The sequence below is a fragment of the Coregonus lavaretus genome (genome assembly GCF_964263955.1).
Source record: "Coregonus lavaretus genome assembly, contig: HAP1_SCAFFOLD_2540, whole genome shotgun sequence".
NCBI classification, from domain to species: Eukaryota; Metazoa; Chordata; class Actinopteri; order Salmoniformes; family Salmonidae; genus Coregonus; species Coregonus lavaretus.
Genome location: NW_028164018.1, coordinates 6,845 through 28,536, shown reverse-complemented (window position 1 = coordinate 28,536; position 21,692 = coordinate 6,845). Strand labels below are relative to the sequence as shown.

The 21,692-nt window shown below is 41.9% G+C and overlaps 1 protein-coding gene across 1 annotated transcript; it reads right to left on the bottom strand.

Annotated features, from left to right (window-relative positions):
• Positions 1 to 6,068: 6,068 nt before the first annotated feature.
• LOC311117571 (testican-1-like) lies at positions 6,069 to 20,967 on the bottom strand (the record flags this gene model as incomplete). The annotated part of the gene is made up of 5 exons (XM_084192503.1): positions 6,069 to 6,265; positions 7,646 to 7,783; positions 19,927 to 19,989; positions 20,196 to 20,417; positions 20,848 to 20,967. Coding segments are annotated over 5 exons (740 nt in total), but the record flags the coding sequence as incomplete, so codon positions are not given.
• Positions 20,968 to 21,692: the final 725 nt, after the last annotated feature.

The window sequence follows — 21,692 nt, the reverse complement described above, 5'->3', positions numbered from 1 at the left end:
TCAATGTCTTCTTGTTTTATTTTTACCCATCTACCAATAGGTACCCTTCTTTGCGAGGCATTGGAAAACCTCCCTGGTCTTTGTGGTTGAATCTGTGTTTGAAATTCACTGCTCGACTGAGGGACCTTACAGATAATTGTATGTGTGGAGTACAGAGATGAGGTAGTCATTCAAAAATCATGTTTAACACTCTTATTGCACAAAGAGGGAGTCCATGCAATTTATTATATGACTTGAAAAGCAAATTCTTACTGCTTTTCATTTTGTTTTTTTATTATTTAGTAAAAATGTCTAAAAATATAATTCCACTTTGACATTATGGGGTATTGTGTGTAGGCCAGTGACACAAAATCTCAATTTTATCCATTTTAAATTCAGGCTGTAACAACAAAATTTGGTAAAAGTCAAGGGGTGTGAATTTCTGAAGGCACTGTATGTTTGTGCGTCCAGCCAAAATGTCATTATTTAAATAAGACCATCACAAAGAGAAGGTACAGGACAGGACAGACTTAAATTTATTCAGACAAACTGTTACAATAAAATAAAGGTATTTTCAGCACATAACATCAACATTCCATTATAACTTCAGAAGGGGAAAAATAAGACACTCAAAAACTCACTGCACTATGCTTCTATGGAAAGAGCTTCTGGAATCTAGCTACATTAAGGACAATCGATTTCCACACCTCAGTCTGCAACTGGACAAAGCCACAGTGCCTTCACACAGCAATATATTACCCTTTAACATTAGTCATCTTTAACTCTTTACAAAGTAAAAAATATATAGAATTAACAAAGAAGACTTTTGCAAATATGGCCATTTATATGTGTGTTTGAACTAGCGGAGTTGTCGTAAAACTGTATTGTGTGTGTGTATGTGTCCGTGTGTGTGTGTACACTCCCCAACGTATTTATTTGGACAATTTGGCAATATATATACACTGCTCAAAAAAATAAAGGGAACACTTAATCAACACAATGTAACTCCAAGTCAATCACACTTCTGTGAAATCAAACTGTCCACGTAGGAAGCAACACTGATTGACAATACATTTCACATGCTGTTGTGCAAATGGAATAGACAACAGGTGGAAATTATAGGCAATTAGCAAGACACCCCCAATAAAGGACTGGTTTTGCAGGTGGTGACCACAGACCACTTCTCAGTTCCTATGCTTCCTGGCTGATGTTTTGGTCACTTTTGAATGCTGGCTGTGCTTTCACTCTAGTGGTAGCATGAGACGGAGTCTACAACCCACACAAGTGGCTCAGGTAGTGCAGCTCATCCAGGATGGCACATCAATGCGAGCTGTGGCAAGAAGGTTTGCTGTGTCTGTCAGCATAGTGTCCAGAGCATGGAGGTGCTACCAGGAGACAGGCCAGTACATCAGGAGACGTGGAGGAGGCCGTAGGAGTGCAACAACCCAGCAGCAGGACTGCTACCTCCGCCTTTGTGCAAGGAGGAGCAGGAGGAGCACTGCCAGAGCCCTGCAAAATGACCTCCAGCAGGCCACAAATGTGCATGTGTCTGCTCAAACGGTCAGAAACAGACTCCATGAGGGTGGTATGAGGGCTCGACGTCCGCAGGTGGGGGTTGTGCTTACAGCCCAACACCGTGCAGGACGTTTGGCATTTGCCAGAGAACACCAAGATTGGCAAATTCGCCACTGGCGCCCTGTGCTCTTCACAGATGAAAGCAGGTTCACACTGAGCACATGTGACAGACGTGACAGAGTCTGGAGACGCCGTGGAGAACGTTCTGCTGCCTGCAACATCCTCCAGCATGACCGGTTTGGCAGTGGGTCAGTCATGGTGTGGGGTGGCATTTCTTTGGTGGGCCGCACAGCCCTCCATGTGCTTGCCAGAGGTAGCCTGACTGCCATTAGGTACCGAGATGAGATCCTCAGACCCCTTGTGAGACCATATGCTGGTGCGGTTGGCCCTGGGTTCCTCCTAATGCAAGACAATGCTAGACCTCATGTGGCTGGAGTGTGTCAGCAGTTCCTGCAAGAGGAAGGCATTGATGCTATGGACTGGCCCGCCCGTTCCCCAGACCTGAATCCAATTGAGCACATCTGGGACATCATGTCTCGCTCCATCCACCAACGCCACGTTGCACCACAGATTGTCCAGGAGTTGGCGGATGCTTTAGTCCAGGTCTGGGAGGAGATCCCTCAGGAGACCATCCGCCACCTCATCAGGAGCATGCCCAGGCGTTGTAGGGAGGTCATACAGGCACGTGGAGGCCACACACACTACTGAGCCTCATTTTGACTTGTTTTAAGGACATTACATCAAAGTTGGATCAGCCTGTAGTGTGGTTTTCCACTTTAATTTTGAGGGTGACTCCAAATCCAGACCTCCATGGGTTGATAAATGTGATTTCCATTGATAATTGTTGTGTTATTTTGTTGTCAGCACATTCAACTATGTAAAGAAAAAAGTATTTAATAAGATTATTTCATTCATTCAGATCTAGGATGTGTTATTTTAGTGTTCCCTTTATTTTTTTAGCAGTGTATATGCGGCAACAGACCAGAATGGGTATTTTCATACATATCGGTTTTACTGTTTAAAAATGAATGCACTTTATGTATGTAGTCCCCCCATTTAAATGTGTCATAAGTATTTGGACAAAATAAACGTGAATAATGGTGAGTGAGAAAGCTACAGATGCACAAAGATCATACCCCCAAGACATGCTATCCTCCATTACTAATAACAGGGGAGGTTAGCATTTTTTTTTTTGTGGGGGGGGGGGGGGGGGGTATGATATTCATGCCTATGTAACTTCCTCACTCATCATAATTAATGATTCATTCATGATTATTCGTAATCATGGTAGAATACACATTTATGTAGAAGTGTTTAGAAACATATTCTATTCTTATTTACAATAGAAGTGACTCCAAAATGACACAATACATTATTTACCATTCATTTCTATTGGGCACAACATAATATGAAACACAACCAAAGCAAACCGCAAATGCATCCAACAAATCTGTGGAGTCACAAGCTAGGAATATGGGACCAAATACTTAACTTTTGACTAAATGTAATACACTGTAAGTGAATTTGTCTAAATACTTATGACATTTTCAAATGGGGGGACTATTTACATAGCATACTTTCATTTCTAAACAGTAAAACGGATGTGTATGAAAATACCCTCAAATAAAAGGTGACATTCTATACTGTCGCCACATATAAAACATTTGATGTCAAATCCAAATAGCTGGAGTATAGAGCCAAATTAAACATTTTAGCTTCACTGTCCAAATAAATACGTAGGGGAGTGTATGTGCATGTGTGTGTATGAGGACAGTTCAGCAACAGCAAAGGACCTAGGGATTGCATGTAATTGCGCTTCTGTAGACGTTTGAGCGACTAGGACCAAAAAGAGGGAGGGTTACTCAGCTATGTACTACACAAGCAAGCCAGGCCAGGGAGGGACAGCAGTGACATCAGGACAGGGCAAGGGTCTGTTATGATGAGAGGGCAAAGGTCAAGGGCAGGTTGATTGCAGAATCAAAAGAAGGGGCCTTACACTGCTACAGCAAGAGATAACGTTACACGTATGTTACAGTCTGTGTGTGTGTGTGGGTGTGTGTGCGTATTGTGTTAGCGGGAGGTTTATTGTCTCTCTGGCTGATATACACACAGAGAGGTTAGAGTTGAAGATTCAAAGGGACAAAACACAAAAGGGTCATCATGCATGCTATTGACCTGATAAACAAACAACCAATCAATATCAGGGGTAGAGGTCACTGTGATGCAGTGATCAGTTGTGACTAGATGAGTTAATGTTGTGATCTGAAAGGACCAACCGATCGAGAAGGGACCGAGGGAGAAATCACCCATCAGTTCTTAGTAAATACACAGATATAGTGTATATAAGAATGAGAGAAAGGGAAATATTAGAGAGGGATAAGGAGTGGACAGAAGAAGGGAGAAAAGGGAGAGCAATAAGAACAGAGACCAAAAATTGAGGATGGGAATTAGAGAAAGGGAGAGAGATTTGAGGGAAGGAGAAAAAAAGCCCCAAACATCACTTTCATCCCCTGAGTTCCTCTTCCTGTCTCCAGGTTTCCCAGGCTCCTCTGGGAGAAGAATGAGATGAAAGGCTGACTCTACGGGTGTCGACTCCGAGCTATAAAACCCAAATAAGGGAAATTAGATGAATGAGAGGAGAGCCACGGCTGTAAAACTCACTCACGCATTCCGCCAGCGTGAAAGGAGCAAGCAGGGTTTGGTCGTGATAGACTGTTTTCTAATTAGCTGTGTCCCTGCCTGTAACTACAATTCTATTTCACAGAGAAAATGGAAAACATCAGTGGTGCCAACTGACTTGCTGAAGAGTAGAATAGTGTATTCTGTGGAGCTGTTGTCTGTGCTGGATGGACTAAAGTGTCAATCACAACAGACACATTAATCAAAAATCTGTTCAAGATTGGTTCCCACTGGCCGAAGCACGCAAAAGCAATATATCATTACGCTACATCACATGCCCAATGAAGCATATAGTGCCCGGCTCAGACCTGTGAATATATGCATCCAATCATCCAAGGCCTGTCATTATCAAAGTGAAATGCCACTAAGCATTGTGTGTGTGTGCTTATACTGTACCTGTGTAACGCTTATAACTGTTCATAAGCCTGCCTTATGGGTTACGACTATCTCATCTCGGTTTGTGGGGTAGATACACTACGATAACTGACCTCACTTGACTGCAACCAGAAATATTCTGAAATAAAACAGGAACTCATTTAGAATAGAAGCTATAGCTAGAATATTTCACTTCTTCGGTCAACAATACAAACCAAATGCTACAGAAATCAAACTCTACGACAAGCAAAACTATTATGGTAAAACGTTATTTTTAAACTCCCGCTGCTTTTAGTAATTTTTTTCAAAGCAAACCGTTAGAATTCAAAAAATATATATTTGTGTCCGTCTCTAAAGCTGCAGGCTGGTTTATGGAGGTTTGAAACAGGTCAGAATAATGGTGACTGGGTTCTTTGTGGGATTTCTCTGATCTGAAATTCCACAGACAAAGTGCTCGTCTCCACCTGAACCAAAGTACAAAACTAGCTTTAAAAAATGTTTAAAATGTTAATTATCAATTAATGGAAAGATAATAAATATCTTTGCACTTTCAAGCTGAAGACAGAGGTTGCTATTCAGTTAGTGGCTCTCAACATCGTTTTAAACTTCTAAAAGCTACATTAGAGGAGGTTTGCACAGCATTAAGATAGCAACAGAAGAGAGCACTGCAGCAGCGAATGTGGGCATTGTCACCAAATAAACCAAACTAATGTGTATACTCTGGGTTACATAAAGAGTTATATCTGGCCACCCAAACATGTCTTCAGCATGGGTGTAGAAGTGGGAACATGCAAAAAAAACACATCATCACTCTTGCTGATTCTAGGACACCCGGGAACATTCAATAACAGCAAGAACAATATTCTCAAGCAAAGAGCCTATGAATATTCTGGAACCCGAGAATATGGTATTCTAGAACATGAGGAGAGAGGACAGGAGTGGAACACAGAACAGAACAGTCTCTGACAGAAGGGCCAGGGGACGGAACATACTGCAGAATCTCGCCTTCCTGTTGTGAACGTATTTACATCCAATGTGTCTCTGGCCTCAAAGACAGACACGAGACTCCCAGAGACACAGACAGATAGAGAGAGAGAAAGGGGAGATGAGCGAGGTACAGGGCGCAAGAGCAAGAAAGAGAGAGCAATCTTAGTTGGGGACAGTTGAAGCAGAGGGAAACACATTAAAAGAGACTAGACAGTCTTTGTTTGAATTTAATAGGTCTCTATTATCTGAAGGAGAGTAGGAGGGGGACACATTCTATGAAGGTCGAGTAGGAGAGGATTAACAAAGAGAAAGTTTCAATGAAGTTATGAACAAGAGGAAGGGAAAGTCAGTTGGAGATGGACTGATGCTGAGGAGTAGGGGGTGGGACGAAGGAGACGCTGGAATGGCTTCAGGTCTGTGCAGAGTTAACGGGAGTCCCTGGTTGGTTGATGGGAGAGCAGGTGGGGGCGGAGCTACCAGACGTAGCCAATCTCGTCATCTTTGTCATCTTCCTCGTCCTCGTCATCCTCGATGGCCCCTCTGGGATGGATCCGGCCCCGCCTCTGCTTCTGCCGGCTCCTCCCACTCCGAGGTGGCTCCTCCTCCTGGTCATCAAGGAGAAGGACGCCGCCCCCGCTGCCAAAATCCCCCGAGGTCTCTTGGTCCTCCTCTACACAGAGACAAAGAGACAGACAGGTTAGACACACGGACAGACAGAGACAGACAGGTTAGATAGGGCCTACAGAGACAGGGAAATAGACAGGTTAGAGACAGAGACAGAGAGACAGACAGGTTAGATACCGAGACAGACAGACGGGTAACAAAGAGAGAGACAGGTAGGCAGGCAGAGAGACAGAAACTGAAAGACAGAGAAAGAGACAAAATACGCCTGAGAAAGGCAGACAGAGTGACAGACCGACAGACTGACCGACAGACCGACCGACAGACAGCCAGACCGACAAACAAACAAACAAACAAACAACCAATCCACATACAGCTTCCTTTGATTGAGATGTGCTATTCCGACAACACAATGCATGATGAGTGTAAATAACGGCATCTTCCTCCAGTGGTCCGTGTGAGCCTGAGCTCTACTTTATCCCAGCTCACGATCTCAAAGCATGAAACCTTTCAAAGGAACACTGTTGAATCCCAAATACATGAGCAGGGAATCAGAGGCAGCCAGAGGCATTCAGCTATAGATAGATTAGACTTCACAGGCTTCACCAGGCTGTTCTCAGGTCTGTCTGGGTGATTACACATCTTCTATTAGCAGCAGGGTTTACCACACCAACATTCAGTCTGGCAATTGTCACAGAAGATTAGTCTTTTTGTCAAATGGAACTACGCTTCAGAGATAGGAGGACACACAAATGCCCACCACACTCCACAAACAACAACAACAACAACATGATGACAAAGGCAACTTCTGTTCCTCTAAAAGGCCTGGAGAGTATTTGTTTTGTGGGAGACACTCACAAACATTTGCGCCATAAAAAGGCTCTAACAGAACAGAGACCTTGTCATTGAGATTCCCCACATGCTTCAGTGGTATCTTTAAAGAAAGACTCAGCGAGCTGGCTGCCTCCAGCACCCCAGATTACACAGACCTAGATAACACACTCACACACACAGCAACACCTGTATCAAAGAGCACACTCATAGAGACAGATGAGACACATTGTAAAAGGAATCCTGGAGGGGTGTTTGTGTGTGTGTTTGCGTGTGCTCTTGTGCTGAAAAGTGTTAGAAATGTTATGTCGGGTTCAAATACTATGTGAAATCTTTAAAATACTTTGAGCGTTTGCTCTAGCCTGCCTGGAATGCCAAATCGGCGAGATCTGCAGTTTTGGTGCTATTCTATTGGTCCATTAAGCCAGGCAAGCTCAATCAAACACAGATAAAGTATTTGGAATGACTCACAATAGTATTTGAAGCCAGCTCTGGTGCATAGAGTACGAATATTGGTTATATGTGCTTGTGTACATGATTGTGTGTTGTGTGTGTGTGTTTGTGTGTGTGTGTGTGTGTGTTGACTGATGGGCCTTACCACAGGTGGGGTTGCCCTGTTTTCTGGAGCCGGCGATCTCGTTGCCGTATTTGTCCACACACCAACACTGTCCAGTATTGCCATGACACTGGGTTGGCTTAAAGTAACCCTCCTCAGAACAGCGTGGAATATAGGCCCCTAGAGAGAGGGAGGGAGAGGTTGTTGTGAGGGAGAGAGAGAGAGAGATTGTCAGAGATAAAGAGATTGACACAGGCGTGTAGGCACGGATGGGTCTGGTTGGGCCCAGGCCCACCCAATCAGATTGAGTTAGTCAGTATTATCATTCTCTCCTTGTCAGTGTTCCAAACTGGATATTCTTAGTTTTTTTTTTACCTAAACACAGTACTTGACTTGGGCAGTAGCTCACGGGAACTGCGTACCGGCACCTCCAATGTTATTCTGCTTGAGTCCCTGCACTTCCTATAGAATATTAGCTCAAAAGTATTGAGGAGTTCCTGCACCTAAATATAAACAGAAACGGCACCCAAAATGAGTACCGGCACCTATTTCAGTCCAAGTCATGCAATTTCAAAATAATGGGCAGGTTCTGGCACGTATCATTCCACACTGATACCATCTGCAGTAAACAGTAGTTATCACTGTGTAGGCTAGGCTACACTGTGTAGGCTACTCACTGTTAGCTAGCTAGCTTGCTAGCTAAAACTCACTAGCACTGGCTAACAAAAACAAGTAAAATGGCCAAACAAAGCTCACTGTAAAAAATGTCTCAAGAGACCTCATAAAGAAAATAACTTTGGAGCATTTGCGAAGTTATTTTATATTTATATTTTAATATTTATTTGGATCCCCATTAGCTGCTGCCAAGGCAGCGCTTCCTTGGGTCCAAACAGGGTTAAAACAATTACATCACAGCAAAACACAACAACAGCCTGCATTATAAATTACACAATACATCATACAAGACATTACTACATTATTATGCTATTATGACCCCATTTAGGTCCCGCTTTAAATTACATGCAGCTTATAAAGGTTTCATAAAGCCTTCAAATGCCTTCATAAACAATACATAAATGTGTTACAAATCATCTATAACTGTATGTCATGCTTTATAAAGGGTTCATAAATGTGGCATAACTGTGTGACATAACCCACTATGTCATATATGACATAAACCTGTGCTTTATAAAGGGTGACATAAGCACTGCTTAATAAAGGCCTTATAAGTCATTTTAAAATTCGATTCCTAGGACCACCCATACGTAAAAATGTATTAAATCATGGCTGTAAGTTGCTTTGGATAAAAGCGGCTGCTAAATGTTATATATTATATTACTATTAAACATTTCTAGGATGACCCAACTTCTTTCCCTCTTGGGTGCATAGTCAATATTGGACCTGACCTCAACTTTCCCCAAATTACATTGGTGAGGCCTTTTAAAATCTGTTTAAATGTTTTGCCTTCACCCAAAATCAATTTTCTCAGTTTTGTTTCTTATTTTTTCACTATTTTTTAATAGAAAAACAACATTTCATTTTCTGTGTTCACAACAATGCTTAAACCACTTCAGGGGATGACTTTTGAGGTCTGTGAAAAATCGAAGAAACTTAGATGCTTGAGTGTAGTTGCCCTTTAATTCAGTGTGCATGCCCTGGCTGTTGTTTGGCTTGAGGGTTTTCTGTAGCACAGTAATCGCACGTGATGATGGAATGGCTGGAGTAAAAGGCCAGCAACATTCGTATTATTCAGAGCCCCATGAAATGACACCATATATACATTCTACAGACCTTACTGAGAACTCTCTACAATAATTTTACTGTGGCACCCAAAACAGTTTTTGCTCTATAAGCCAATATGTATTACATATACAGTGATTCGCATTGGGAGCATTTATATGACATTGGAACATGTTTTAAAACCCACATTTAATGCAAATGGCACTTGAACAAATATGAATCATTGTTAATGTTTAGACAATTATTTTTCATATCATTAATAAATACAGGTTGTTGACACTTTTATATTATTATGTGGTGGACTTTTATTTTGGAAATTTCAGAAATTCCGTGACCTGGAAGTACTTTTTTAGTGTCGATGACAAGATGCTGATCATGTGATGAGTTCGCAAATCAAATGCCCAATTGTGGTGCCACCGGACAGCGAAAAACAAGTAAGTGAACCTTTATTTATTGTAATTTAAATTAGTTTGTAGTAGTTGTGTTGAGTTAGATTACATACTGTAGCTACCTCAGTTGTTATTTCAAATAATTTCGGTGACTTCACAGCAATTGCTAGATAGCTGAAATTTTCCAAGCTAGCGGCCTCAGCTAAATAAAAATCCCCTTAGATACAGCCACGTCTCAAAGTCAAGTCATGAGATTTGTAAATGACAGAGGAAAATGTAAAATGTAATGTAAATGAATATAATAATATGAATCTAATGGAGTTTCCCCATCTCCCCATTTAGAGTTTCTGGTGCAGCACAGAATTGCCCTTATCCAGACAGTGTGACAAAGGCATTTCCTAACAGCCCTGCTTACTTTCTTTGTTGTTACTTTTAAGGTTGGAACCAACATGCAGTACCTCCAGCAGGCAGAGAGGCAAGAACCATTCGTCCACCAACTCATGGACAAGCTACACTATTTACAGCCCTGTGCAATCTTCAATGTAATTGCATTGCTGGACTTTTTGAAACAATGTATTTGTATTGTTTTAAAAATGTACAAGTGAAAGGAAATGTATGGTTTAAACATGTCTTTAATGTTTATTTGCTTTAGCTGTTAGGGATAATTCCCTAAGTGTTAATACATTTGTGTTTACATCATTTAGCTTTTATATATGTGTTATGAATGACCAAAGGTGTCTGACTTTATAGTAAGTACAGCGTCATATGATACAAGGCATTTATGGATGTGTTATGAATGACTGAAGGTGTCTCACTTCAAATTAAGTATTACAGGATACTACATAAAGTGTCAATAAATAGGTTATTAACGTTCTGCTGATTTATGATTATTCTCTCATGATCCACAGGTTACTGTAGGGTGTGAGAGGTATTTCAATGGGTTGATGGAGCCTAGATGATTTGGAGTAGTCCAACCTGAGACCACCACACCAGGTGTTCCTCTTCTGTTCCCATGCTGGGACCAGGGCTTGATTACAACCTGTTACAATGGTGCCAACATTTTGTGGCTGATCTTTCAGCGGGGGAGTGGGTGAATGTGTCAATTACCTGATGGGCCCAACACCGCGCGGTATGGCTAATTCTTGTTGTCTGCTTGTTTGTGTACTGAGGAACATGTAACTTGGATCCAGAAGAAAGCCACTTTCAATTTCTTTAGGTTGGGGGCCTTTAATCAAGGTAAGTGTTTCTTGGTGTAACGTCGTCCCCAGGCTATTGCACACTCAGCACATATAAGCCTGGGATATCAACCATTCAAAGTTGGCCTTTGTGGGAGTGACCATAGAATTATATAGGAGTGACCTTACTGAGTAAAGTATTTGTCATCGTCACTAATTAACACAGTAAAAAAGTCATACTTATGGCTAAACCCTGCCTATTTCCACAATTTATCTTCTTAAAATATTATTTTAAACCTAACCCTAACTAATCAAGGCCAAGTTTGATGCGTTGATCTACCAGACCTTCCGCACATTTGGGTGGAAGTGTCTGGGAACGAGATTAGGTGTAATGTGACTAACATGACATCACTTCAGAGCGTATTCCAATCTTTCAACCCAACATGTCACCTATTATAAAGCACATGTTAATATCATATTCGACCTACTGGGTTATGTCACATTTGACATGGGTGATTATGTCACACAGTTATGCCACATTTATGAGCCCTTTATAAAGCATGACATATGGTTATAGATACTTTGTAACACATTTATGTAGTGCTTATGAAGACATTATGAAGGCTTTATGAAGCCTTTATAAGCTGAACGTCATTTAAAGCGGGACCCAAATGGGATCGATATAAAATCCACAATACCACGTGTGTTTGTGCGTGTGTCTCTTCACAGTCTACGTTGTGCCGTGAGGTGTTGTTTTATCCATTTTAAAAAATCTGATTTTACTGCTCGCTTGAGTTACTTGATGTGGAAGAGAGTTCCATGTAGTCATGTCTATATGTAGTACTGTGCATTTCCCAGAGTCTGTTCTGGACTTGAACACTGTGAAGAGACCCCTGGTGGCATGTCTTTTTTTTTTTTTTTTTGTGGGGTATATATGGGTGTCTGAGCTGTGTGTTAGCTGTTTGAACAGACAGTTCGGTCCTTTCAACACATCAATACCTCTCACAAAGACAAGTAGTGATGCAGTCAATCTCTCCTCTACTTTGAGCCAGGAGAGATTGACATGCACACAGTATCAGTAATTTCACCACAATAGGCCTACATTCCCACTCTATATCAATTGTTGATTGCATCGAAACTTAAAGACAGTTTCAGTTCATTCAGAGACAACTCTAAAGGTGATTTCGATAAAATCATTAAGCTTACAGATGATTTGATGGTCAAAAATGATATCCACAACTGGGATGTTACCAGTTCCTGAAACAGAAAACTGCCAGCAAGGTTTGTGGACTCGCATGTTACATATACAGTGGGGAAAGCAGCCCCCATTAGGAGCAACTGGATTTACAGGCAATATGGAACAAGATATTGGATATACAATTTATGGAACTCAACAGTCGATTTCATACAGGATAATGAAGAAGGCCGCAGCTGCCAGCCTGCCCCAATCAGACTCATTTGGTTAAATGACAGCGATACAGCCATCCAGTACCCATGATGGCATTTCTATGGAATTGTTTTTGTACAGCAGCTTAAACGGAAGGTACATGAGAGTTAGTCCTATCCATCGCTCATCGAGGTGCTTGACACCTGTTCCAAATACATTTTTCCGAACATGAACAGGCTTCTTAGAGCCATCACCACTCTGCCTATCACCAGCTGCACTGTATAACGTCTATTCTACACTGTAAATGATCCATGCTCACAGGCCGCCTGAACAATTTGTCACTGCTCTCCTTTGAAAGACAACTGACTGAGTCATTGGATTATGATGATATCATTTCAATGTTCAACACCAAGCCCCGTTATCTTGTGCTGTGAGTCTGACAACAATGGTAGGCCTATGTTAAATTTTCTTTCACTGAACTGTATATTGTACTGCTTTATTGTACTGTACGTTGTAGCCTACTGTTATTATTTACATTACCTTTGTTTAGTGTAAGAGCGAGTAGGCCTAATATAATGCAAAGAAATCTGATCTGATTGGCCTCCACATATTGCTGGGCCTCAATGCGGTCTTTGGAACAGTGCTACCTTAGATGGCTGCACCAGACCAGTTGGTGGCAAAATATATGTCATTGGCACCAGTGGCACCATAGGATACTAGAGTAATAACTATTGATCAAGTGGACTTTGTCTCATGCAAAAGAATGTTCGATTTAATTATGCAGACGAACAATGTGAAATATTGTGAAAATAACACTGAAAATATTTCACAAATCTTAACATTAGTCAGATTGACCCCATAATTGGTATATAAACTCAATACATTAAGTAATGACATTAAGAATGATTACCTGTATTCAAAGATAACCAACCTACAGCTCTAAACAAAACTTAACTTGCGTCAACCTTGTGGTATTGAGAGATAAACATGGTCATGATTGAACTGATTGCACATGAAGGAAGATAGTTCCTACATGATAGAGTGCTTGCTTTGTTATCCAACTGATCTTATGTCCTTTCTGGCATCCTGTGAACCTCACTCATTGCTACATTTAGCTACTCGCAGCTACATAAAAATAAATAAAAAAGCTATGTGACACCATAATGTTTTTTAAGGCCTGCTTAAACAAAATTATCGATTTCTTTGTGGTGGTGTATTAAAGGCATTTATTACGGATTTATTACGTATTGAGGCATAAATCACTGTGCTTCTATGGCTATATGCTACAGTTGAAGTCGGAAGTTTACATACACTTAGGTTGGAGTCATTAAAACTTGTTTTTCAACCACTCCACACATTTCTTGTTAACAAACTATAGTTTTTGCAAGTCGGTTACGACTATCTACTATCTACTTTGTGCATGACACAAGTAATTTACCCAACAATTGTTTACAGACAGATTATTTCACTAATAATCCACTGTATCACAATTCCAGTGGGTCAGAAGTTTACGTACACTAAGTTGACTGTGCCTTTAAACAGCTTGGAAAATTCCAGAAAATGATGTCATGGCTTTAGAAGCTTCTGATAGGCTAATTGACATCATTTGAGTCAATTGGAGGTGTACCTGTGGATGTATTTCAAGGCCTACCTTCAAACTCAGTGCCTCTTTGCTTGACATCATGGGAAAATCAAAAGAAATCAGCCAAGACCTCAGACATTTTTTTGTAGACATCCACAAGTCTGGTTCATCCTTGGGAGCAATTTCCAAACGCCTGAAGGTACCACATTCATCTGTACAAACAATAGTACGCAAGTATAAACACCATGAGACCACGCAGCCATCATACCGCTCAGGAAGGAGACGCGTTCTGTCTCCTAGAGATTAAAGTACGTTGGTGCGAAAAGTGCAAATCAATCCCAGAACAACAGCAAAGGACCTTGTGAAGATTCTGGAGGAAACAGGTACAAAAGTATCTATATCCACTGTAAAACGAGTCCTATATCGATATAACCTGAAAGGCCGCTCAGCAAGGAAGAAGCAACTGCTCCAAAACCGCCATAAAGAAGCCAGACTACGGTTTGCAACTGCACATGGGGACAAAGATCGTACTTTTTGGAGAAATGTCCTCTGGTCTGATGAAACAAAAATAGAACTGTTTGGCCATAATGACCATCGTTATGTTTGGAGGAAAAAGGGGGAACTTGCAAGCCGAAGAACACCATCCCAATCGTGAAGAACGGGGGTGACAGCATCATGCTGTGGGGGTGCTTTTCTGCAGGAGGGACTGGTGCACTTCACAAAATTGATGGCATCATGAGGAAGGAAAATTATGTGGATATATTGAAGCAACATCTCAAGACATCAGTCAGGAAGTTAAAGCTTGGTCGCAAATGGGTCTTCCAAATGGACAATGACCTCAAGCATACTTCCAAAGTTGTGGCAAAATGGCTTAAGGACAACAAAGTCAAGGTATTGGAGTGGCCATCACAAAGCCCTGATCTCAATCATATAGAAAATGTGTCGGCAGAACTGAAAAGGTGTGTGCAAGCAAGGAGGCCTACAAACCTGACTCAGTTACACCAGCTCTGTCAGGAGGAATGGGCAAAAATTCCCCCAACTTATTGTGGGAAGCTTGTGGAAGGCTAGCCGAAATGTTTGACCCAAGTTAAACAATTTAAAGGCAATGATACCAAATACTAATTGAGTGTATGTAAACTTCTTACTCACTGGGAATGTGATGAAAGAAATAAAAGCTGAAATAAATCATTCTCTCTACTATTATTCTGACATTTCACATTCTTAAAATAAAGTGGTGTTCCTAACTGACCTAAGACAGGGGATTATTAATAGGATTAAATGTCAGGAATTGCGAAAAACTGAGTTTAAATGTATTTGGCTAAGGTGAATGTAAACTTCCAACTTCAACTGTATATAGACCATGACACTGCCTATTTAATTTGTTCATTTGTTCAAAACAAGAGAGCTCATAATCCAGTGCCTTAATCACAGTCAACACAACTACAGTGGGGAAAAAAAGTATTTAGTCAGCCACCAATTGTGCAAGTTCTCCCACTTAAAAAAATGAGAGAGGCCTGTCATTTTCATCATAGGTACACGTCAACTATGACAGACAAATTGAGAAAAAAAAATCCAGAAAATCACATTGTAGGATTTTTAATGAATTTATTTGCAAATTATGGTGGAAAATAAGTATTTGGTCACCTACAAACAAGCAAGATTTCTGGCTCTCACAGACCTGTAACTTCTTCTTTAAGAGGCTCCTCTGTCCTCCACTCGTTACCTGTATTAATGGCACCTGTTTGAACTTGTTATCAGTATAAAAGACACCTGTCCACAACCTCAAACAGTCACACTCCAAACTCCACAATGGTCAAGACCAAAGAGCTGTCAAAGGACACCAGAAACAAAATTGTAGACCTGCACCAGGCTGGGAAGACTGAATCTGCAATAGGTAAGCAGCTTGGTTTGAAGAAATCAACTGTGGGAGCAATTATTAGGAAATGGAAGACATACAAGACCACTGATAATCTCCCTCGATCTGGGGCTCCACGCAAGATCTCACCCCGTGGGGTCAAAATGATCACAAGAACGGTGAGCAAAAATCCCAGAACCACACGGGGGGACCTAGTGAATGACCTGCAGAGAGCTGGGACCAAAGTAACAAAGCCTACCATCAGTAACACACTACTCCGCCAGGGACTCAAATCCTGCATTGCCAGACGTGTCCCCCTGCTTAAGCCAGTACATGTCCAGGCCCGTCTGAAGTTTGCTAGAGTGCATTTGGATGATCCAGAAGAGGATTGGGAGAATGTCATATGGTCAGATGAAACCAAAATATAACTTTTTGGCAAAAACTCAACTCATCGTGTTTGGAGGACAAAGAATGCTGAGTTGCATCCAAAGAACACCATACCTACTGTGAAGCATGGGGGTGGAAACTTCATGCTTTGGGGCTGTTTTTCTGCAAAGGGACCAGGACGACTGATCCGTGTAAAGGAAAGAATGAATGGGGCCATGTATCGTGAGATTTTGAGTGAAAACCTCCTTCCATCAGCAAGGGCATTGAAGATGAAACGTGGCTGGGTCTTTTAGCATGACAATGATCCCAAACACACCTCGGGCAACGAAGGAGTGGCTTCGTAAGAAGCATTTCAAGGTCCTGGAGTGGCCTAGCCAGTCTCCAGATCTCAACCCCATAGAAAATCTTTGGAGGGAGTTGAAAGTCCGTGTTGCCCAGGGACAGCCCCAAAACATCACTGCTCTAGAGGAGATCTGCATGGAGGAATGGGCCAAAATACCAGCAACAGTGTGTGAAAACCTTGTGAAGACTTACAGAAAACGTTTGACCTGTGTCATTGCCAACAAGGGGTATATAACAAAGTATTGAGAAACTTTTGTTATTGACCAAATACTTATTTTCCACCATAATTTGCAAATAAATTCATAAAAAATCCTACAATGTGATTTTCTGGAAAAAAAATTCTCATTTTGTCTGTCATAGTTGACATGTACGGTACCTATGATGAAAATTACAGGCCTCTCTCATCTTTTTAAGTGGGAGAACTTGCACAATTGGTGGCTGACTAAATACTTTTTTCCCCCACTGTATATAGCTTTTATAGTTGTAAGATAATGGAATATAACAGAATGAAATAGAAAATATATTTTTCTCAAATTGATCACACCGGTGAAACTGTGATTTAAAAAAATATATATTTTGAAACAATGCCCTTATGATATTTTTTTGGAATTGTTTGGCCACTGTATGTGTATTATAAACCTGAGACTCTCTTCTATTGGATGGTCTATCTAATAAAATAAAATAAACTGCATGGTACTTTATATGAAGATTTGAAAAAAGTTGCATTTTGGCAAAAAACAACAACAACATGGCTCCGTTTCCTGCCTCAAATACACATGCTGTTCATCATTCATAATTTGACAACGAATGCAGGCTATTAATAATATTGTCACACAGACTATTCTCAATTTAATCTTGTCTTTAAGTTTACATCTACACTGAACAAAAATATAAACGCAACGTGCAACAATTTCAATGATTTTACAGAGTTACAGTTCATATAAGGAAATCAGTCAATTGAAATTCATTCGGCCCTAATCGATGAATTTCACATGACTGGGAATACAGATATTGCGTATGTTGGTCACAGATACGTAAACAAAAAAGGTAGGGCCGTGGATCAGAAAACCAGTCAGTATCTGGTGTGACCACCATTTGCCTCATGCAGCGAGACATCTCCTTCGCATAGTTGATCAGGCCGTTGATTGTGGCCTGTGGAATGTCATCCCACTCCTCTTCAATGGCTGTGCGAAGTTGCTGGATAATTTGGCGGGAACTGGAACACGCTGTCGTACACGTCGATCCAGAGCATCCCAAACATGCTCAATGGGTGACATGTCTGGTGAGTATGCAGGCCATGGAAGAACTCGTACATTTTCAGCTTCCAGGAATTGTGTACAGATCCTTGCGACATGGGGCCGTGCATTATCGTGCTGAAACATGAGGCGATGGCGGCTGGTGAATAGCACAACAATGGGCCTTGTCACGGTATCTCTGTGCATTCAAATTGCCATCAATAAAATGCAATTGTGTACGTTGTCCATAGCTTATGCCTGGTCATACCATAACCCCACCGCCACCATGGGGCACTCTGTTCACAACATTGACATCAGCAAACCACTTGACCACACGATGCCATACACGCTGACTGCCATCTGCCGGTACAGTTGAAACCGGGATTCATCCGTGAAGAGCACATTTCTCCAGCATGCCAATGGCCATCGAAGGTGAGCATTTGCCCACTGAAGTCGGTTACGACGCCGAACTGCAGTCAGGTCAAGACCCTGGTGAGGACGACGAGCATGCAGATGAGCTTCCCTGAGACGGTTTCTGATAGTTTGTGCAGAAATCCTTCGGTTGTGCAAACCCACAGTTTCATCAGTTGTCGGTGGTCTCAGACGATTCCGCAGGTGAAGAAACCGGATGTAGAGGTCCTGGGCTGGCATGGTTACATGTGTTCTGCAGTTGTGAGGCCAGTTGGACGTACTGCCAAATTCTCTAAAACGACCTTGAAGGAGGCTTATGGTAGAGAAATAATAATATAATAATAATATGCCATTTAGCAGACGCTTTTATCCAAAGCGACTTACAGTCATGCGTGCATACATTATTTTTTTTGTTGTGTATGGGTGGTCCCGGGGATCGAACCCACTACCTTGGCGTTACAAGCGCCGTGCTCTACCAGCTGAGCTACAGAGGACCACATGAACATTCAATTATCTGGCAACAGCTCTGGTGGACATTCCTGCAGTCAGCATGCAAATTGCACGCTCCCTCAAAACTTGAGACATCTGTGGCATTGTGTTGTGACAAAACTGCACATTTTATTTACCCCAGCACAAGGTGCACCTGTGTAGTGACCATACTGTTTAATCTGCTTCTTGGTATGCTATACCTGTCAGGTGGATGGATTATCTTGGCAAAGGAGAAATGCTCACTAACAGGGATGTAAACCAATTTGTGCACAACATTTGAGAGAAATACGCTTTTTGTGTGGGTATGGAAAATCTCGGGGATCTTTTATTTCAGCTTATGAAACATGGGACCAAAACTTTACTTAATGCGTTTATATTTTTGCTCAGTATATAGGTCTATGTGTGCACTGCAATTAGTTCTGCCGATATCCTGGATGGGATCCAGTAAAACAGAGGCTTCTGAGCCTATTGCGAACTGTGCAATGTCATGGCATTATGTTACTAGTTCTATATATATCCTATGGTTTATTGTGTGTGTGTGTTGAGTAGGCTGTGAGTCACTTGTGAAATGCAATAGCCATGAATTTACATTGTAAATAAATGACTGCTTGAAATCAGGTGTTAAATGTTTTGTGTGTGCGATCAAGTAACGTGGTAGTAAGAGTGAGGTAACCTATAATTCAATGATGATTTGAATGCTTCAATTTCATCCCACTCAAATTTCTGCAGGCCCACCCACCAACGAATGTCTGGCTATGCTACTGGATTGACAGAGTTGGGATGAGTAAAATAAAGAATAAAAAATACATTTCTAAACAATCCAGTAATAAAATCAAATGTACTAAAACCCACATCTCCAACGTGCTCATGGCCATGGCTTTGTAGGTTATTGTGTGTGCAGAGGCTGAGGCAAACAATCAATTACTATTGCCTAAACTGAGACAGCAGCCATACATCCTGCTTAAAGGGGACCAGTCACTTTCAATAACAGCACTCATGCACACACGTGCGCGCCACATACACACACACACACACCACACACAAACCCGTTACCCTCCTTTTTCATTTATGTGACCCAGTCAAAGGCCATTTCTCAAACTGTGTTTTTTTGTGAGTTCTAACATTATTATGCATGATTATTGATGACCGCTTGGCTGAGGGTTTGAAGGGGTTAGGGGCGTGGGTGTGTGTGTGTGTCTGTGCGCTATTGTTTTTGGCAGCTGGGTAATGTTTTGCGCCTAAATATGTATCGGAATTTCCATATACGGTGCACAATAACCAACATCCCACGAAAAACTATTGATTGACAGCTGTCACTCCAGCAGACTGACCTATGAGACTCTTCCGTCGACCCTGAGTCTGAATCCTGTTCATCTCATTCTGGCAGGGCAGACCTGGAGCAGAACACACACACACACACACAACACACATAGTTACATACAGAACAGGTTCAAATGGGCAAACGTTCCTTTTTCCATCACCAACAAACACCCCTCTCTTTCTTTCTTTTTTTTGTGCTTTTTGTCCCTCTTCACCTTTACTTGAAAACGCTCCCTCCCTTCTCCACCCCATCCTCCATCACCCCCTCCATCTCTCTCACCGTCAGGTTTCTGGAAGCAGAAGCACCACTCGTTGTTGGACAGTTTCCCGTCCTTGAAGGAGTCGCAGGAGTTGAACAGGGGCTTCATACACAGCTCATACTTGTCCAGGTAGATGGCACTGAGCTCTGATTGGTCCAGCAGGAGGTCGTAGTTCATGTCCAGCTTGTTGAACATCCAACCCAGAGAGTCCTTACAGATGGGCAGGATGCTGGTGTCAAAACCTGGGGGACGGGAGAGAGGGATGTTAGCGAGATGTGTGTGTGGGGAGGGAGGGGGGGGGGGTAGAGAGAATTGTGTGAGTGTGGGGGTTAGGGGTGTTGGAAGACGTTTGTATGTGTGTGTGTTGTGGTGTCTCGTAGTGTCTCATATTTGTATTTGAGGGGGTGCTTGTCTTTAACCTTTTCAGTCTAAAACTTAGTAAAGTGTAAAGTGCTTGGAGACTGAGGGTGAGTTAGTTTGAGAGAGTTTGTTGAAGTGTGAGTGTAGAGACATGTTGACTTTTAGTTGAGCACAGAGGAGCACTGTCCTCATCATCTACAGTCCTCACGAGAACTGAAAAGAGCAATGGACTTTCAAATGGCATTGCCATTTCAAAACGGCCAAAAAAATCAGATATACACACACAGACACACAGATAATGGTGTGACTCACGTCCTGCCGCTGAATCAGAGTTGGCAGAGGTTTTGAGGTCTCGGTTGGCATCGAGGTGGAGAACTCCGAACCAGTCCTTCAGTCTGGATGCTAGGTTATGCAGGTCCCCATCACTACAGACTAAACACACAGAGACAGACACAAACACACCCGGGTTAGCAGGGAGGCAGGGAAATCTTGCACTCATTTTTTTTATATTAAAAAAGGCACTCGCACATCTGAGCTATCTTTGTTTCAGATGCATGGTAACAGATGAATAAGATGCTAGTATCACTGCTCTTTAATAAGCTTTACGTATTGGCCTTTGTCAGAGCTTTATTTTTTATTCAAATCCTTGTTTCCTCTCCCATCCTATCTGACACGGTCGATACAGAGCCATCTATTTGACTGCTGTGGAAAACCACTCTCTCATCCACAGCCTGGCCACTGACAAGGTCTTCCAGCCAATTAACAAGAACTGACTTTCTCTCAGGATCTGTGTCTGTGTGTGTGTGTGTGTGTGTGTGTATGTGTGTGCGCGCGCGCGCCTGCGTGTGTGTGTGTGTCTGTGTCCACATGATTGACATGGCCTCTAAAATAAGAACTAATTGACAGTTTCATAATAAATCGGGTTAAATTCCTCACCTCATACCGAGCAAGCCAATCAAAAGCCATCATCCTTGGCATGTCAGACAGTGAGATAGAGAATGCATTAATATTCCAGAAGGCTGAAGACTATGAACATTCCAGTCGCCTTCTCAAGCTAGCGTTCTCTTGCCTGGCTACATCTAAACAGACAGAACATTACCTGACACATATAGCGCTTACCTCAACCCAGGGACAAACAAGTAAGGGATAAACGCCGA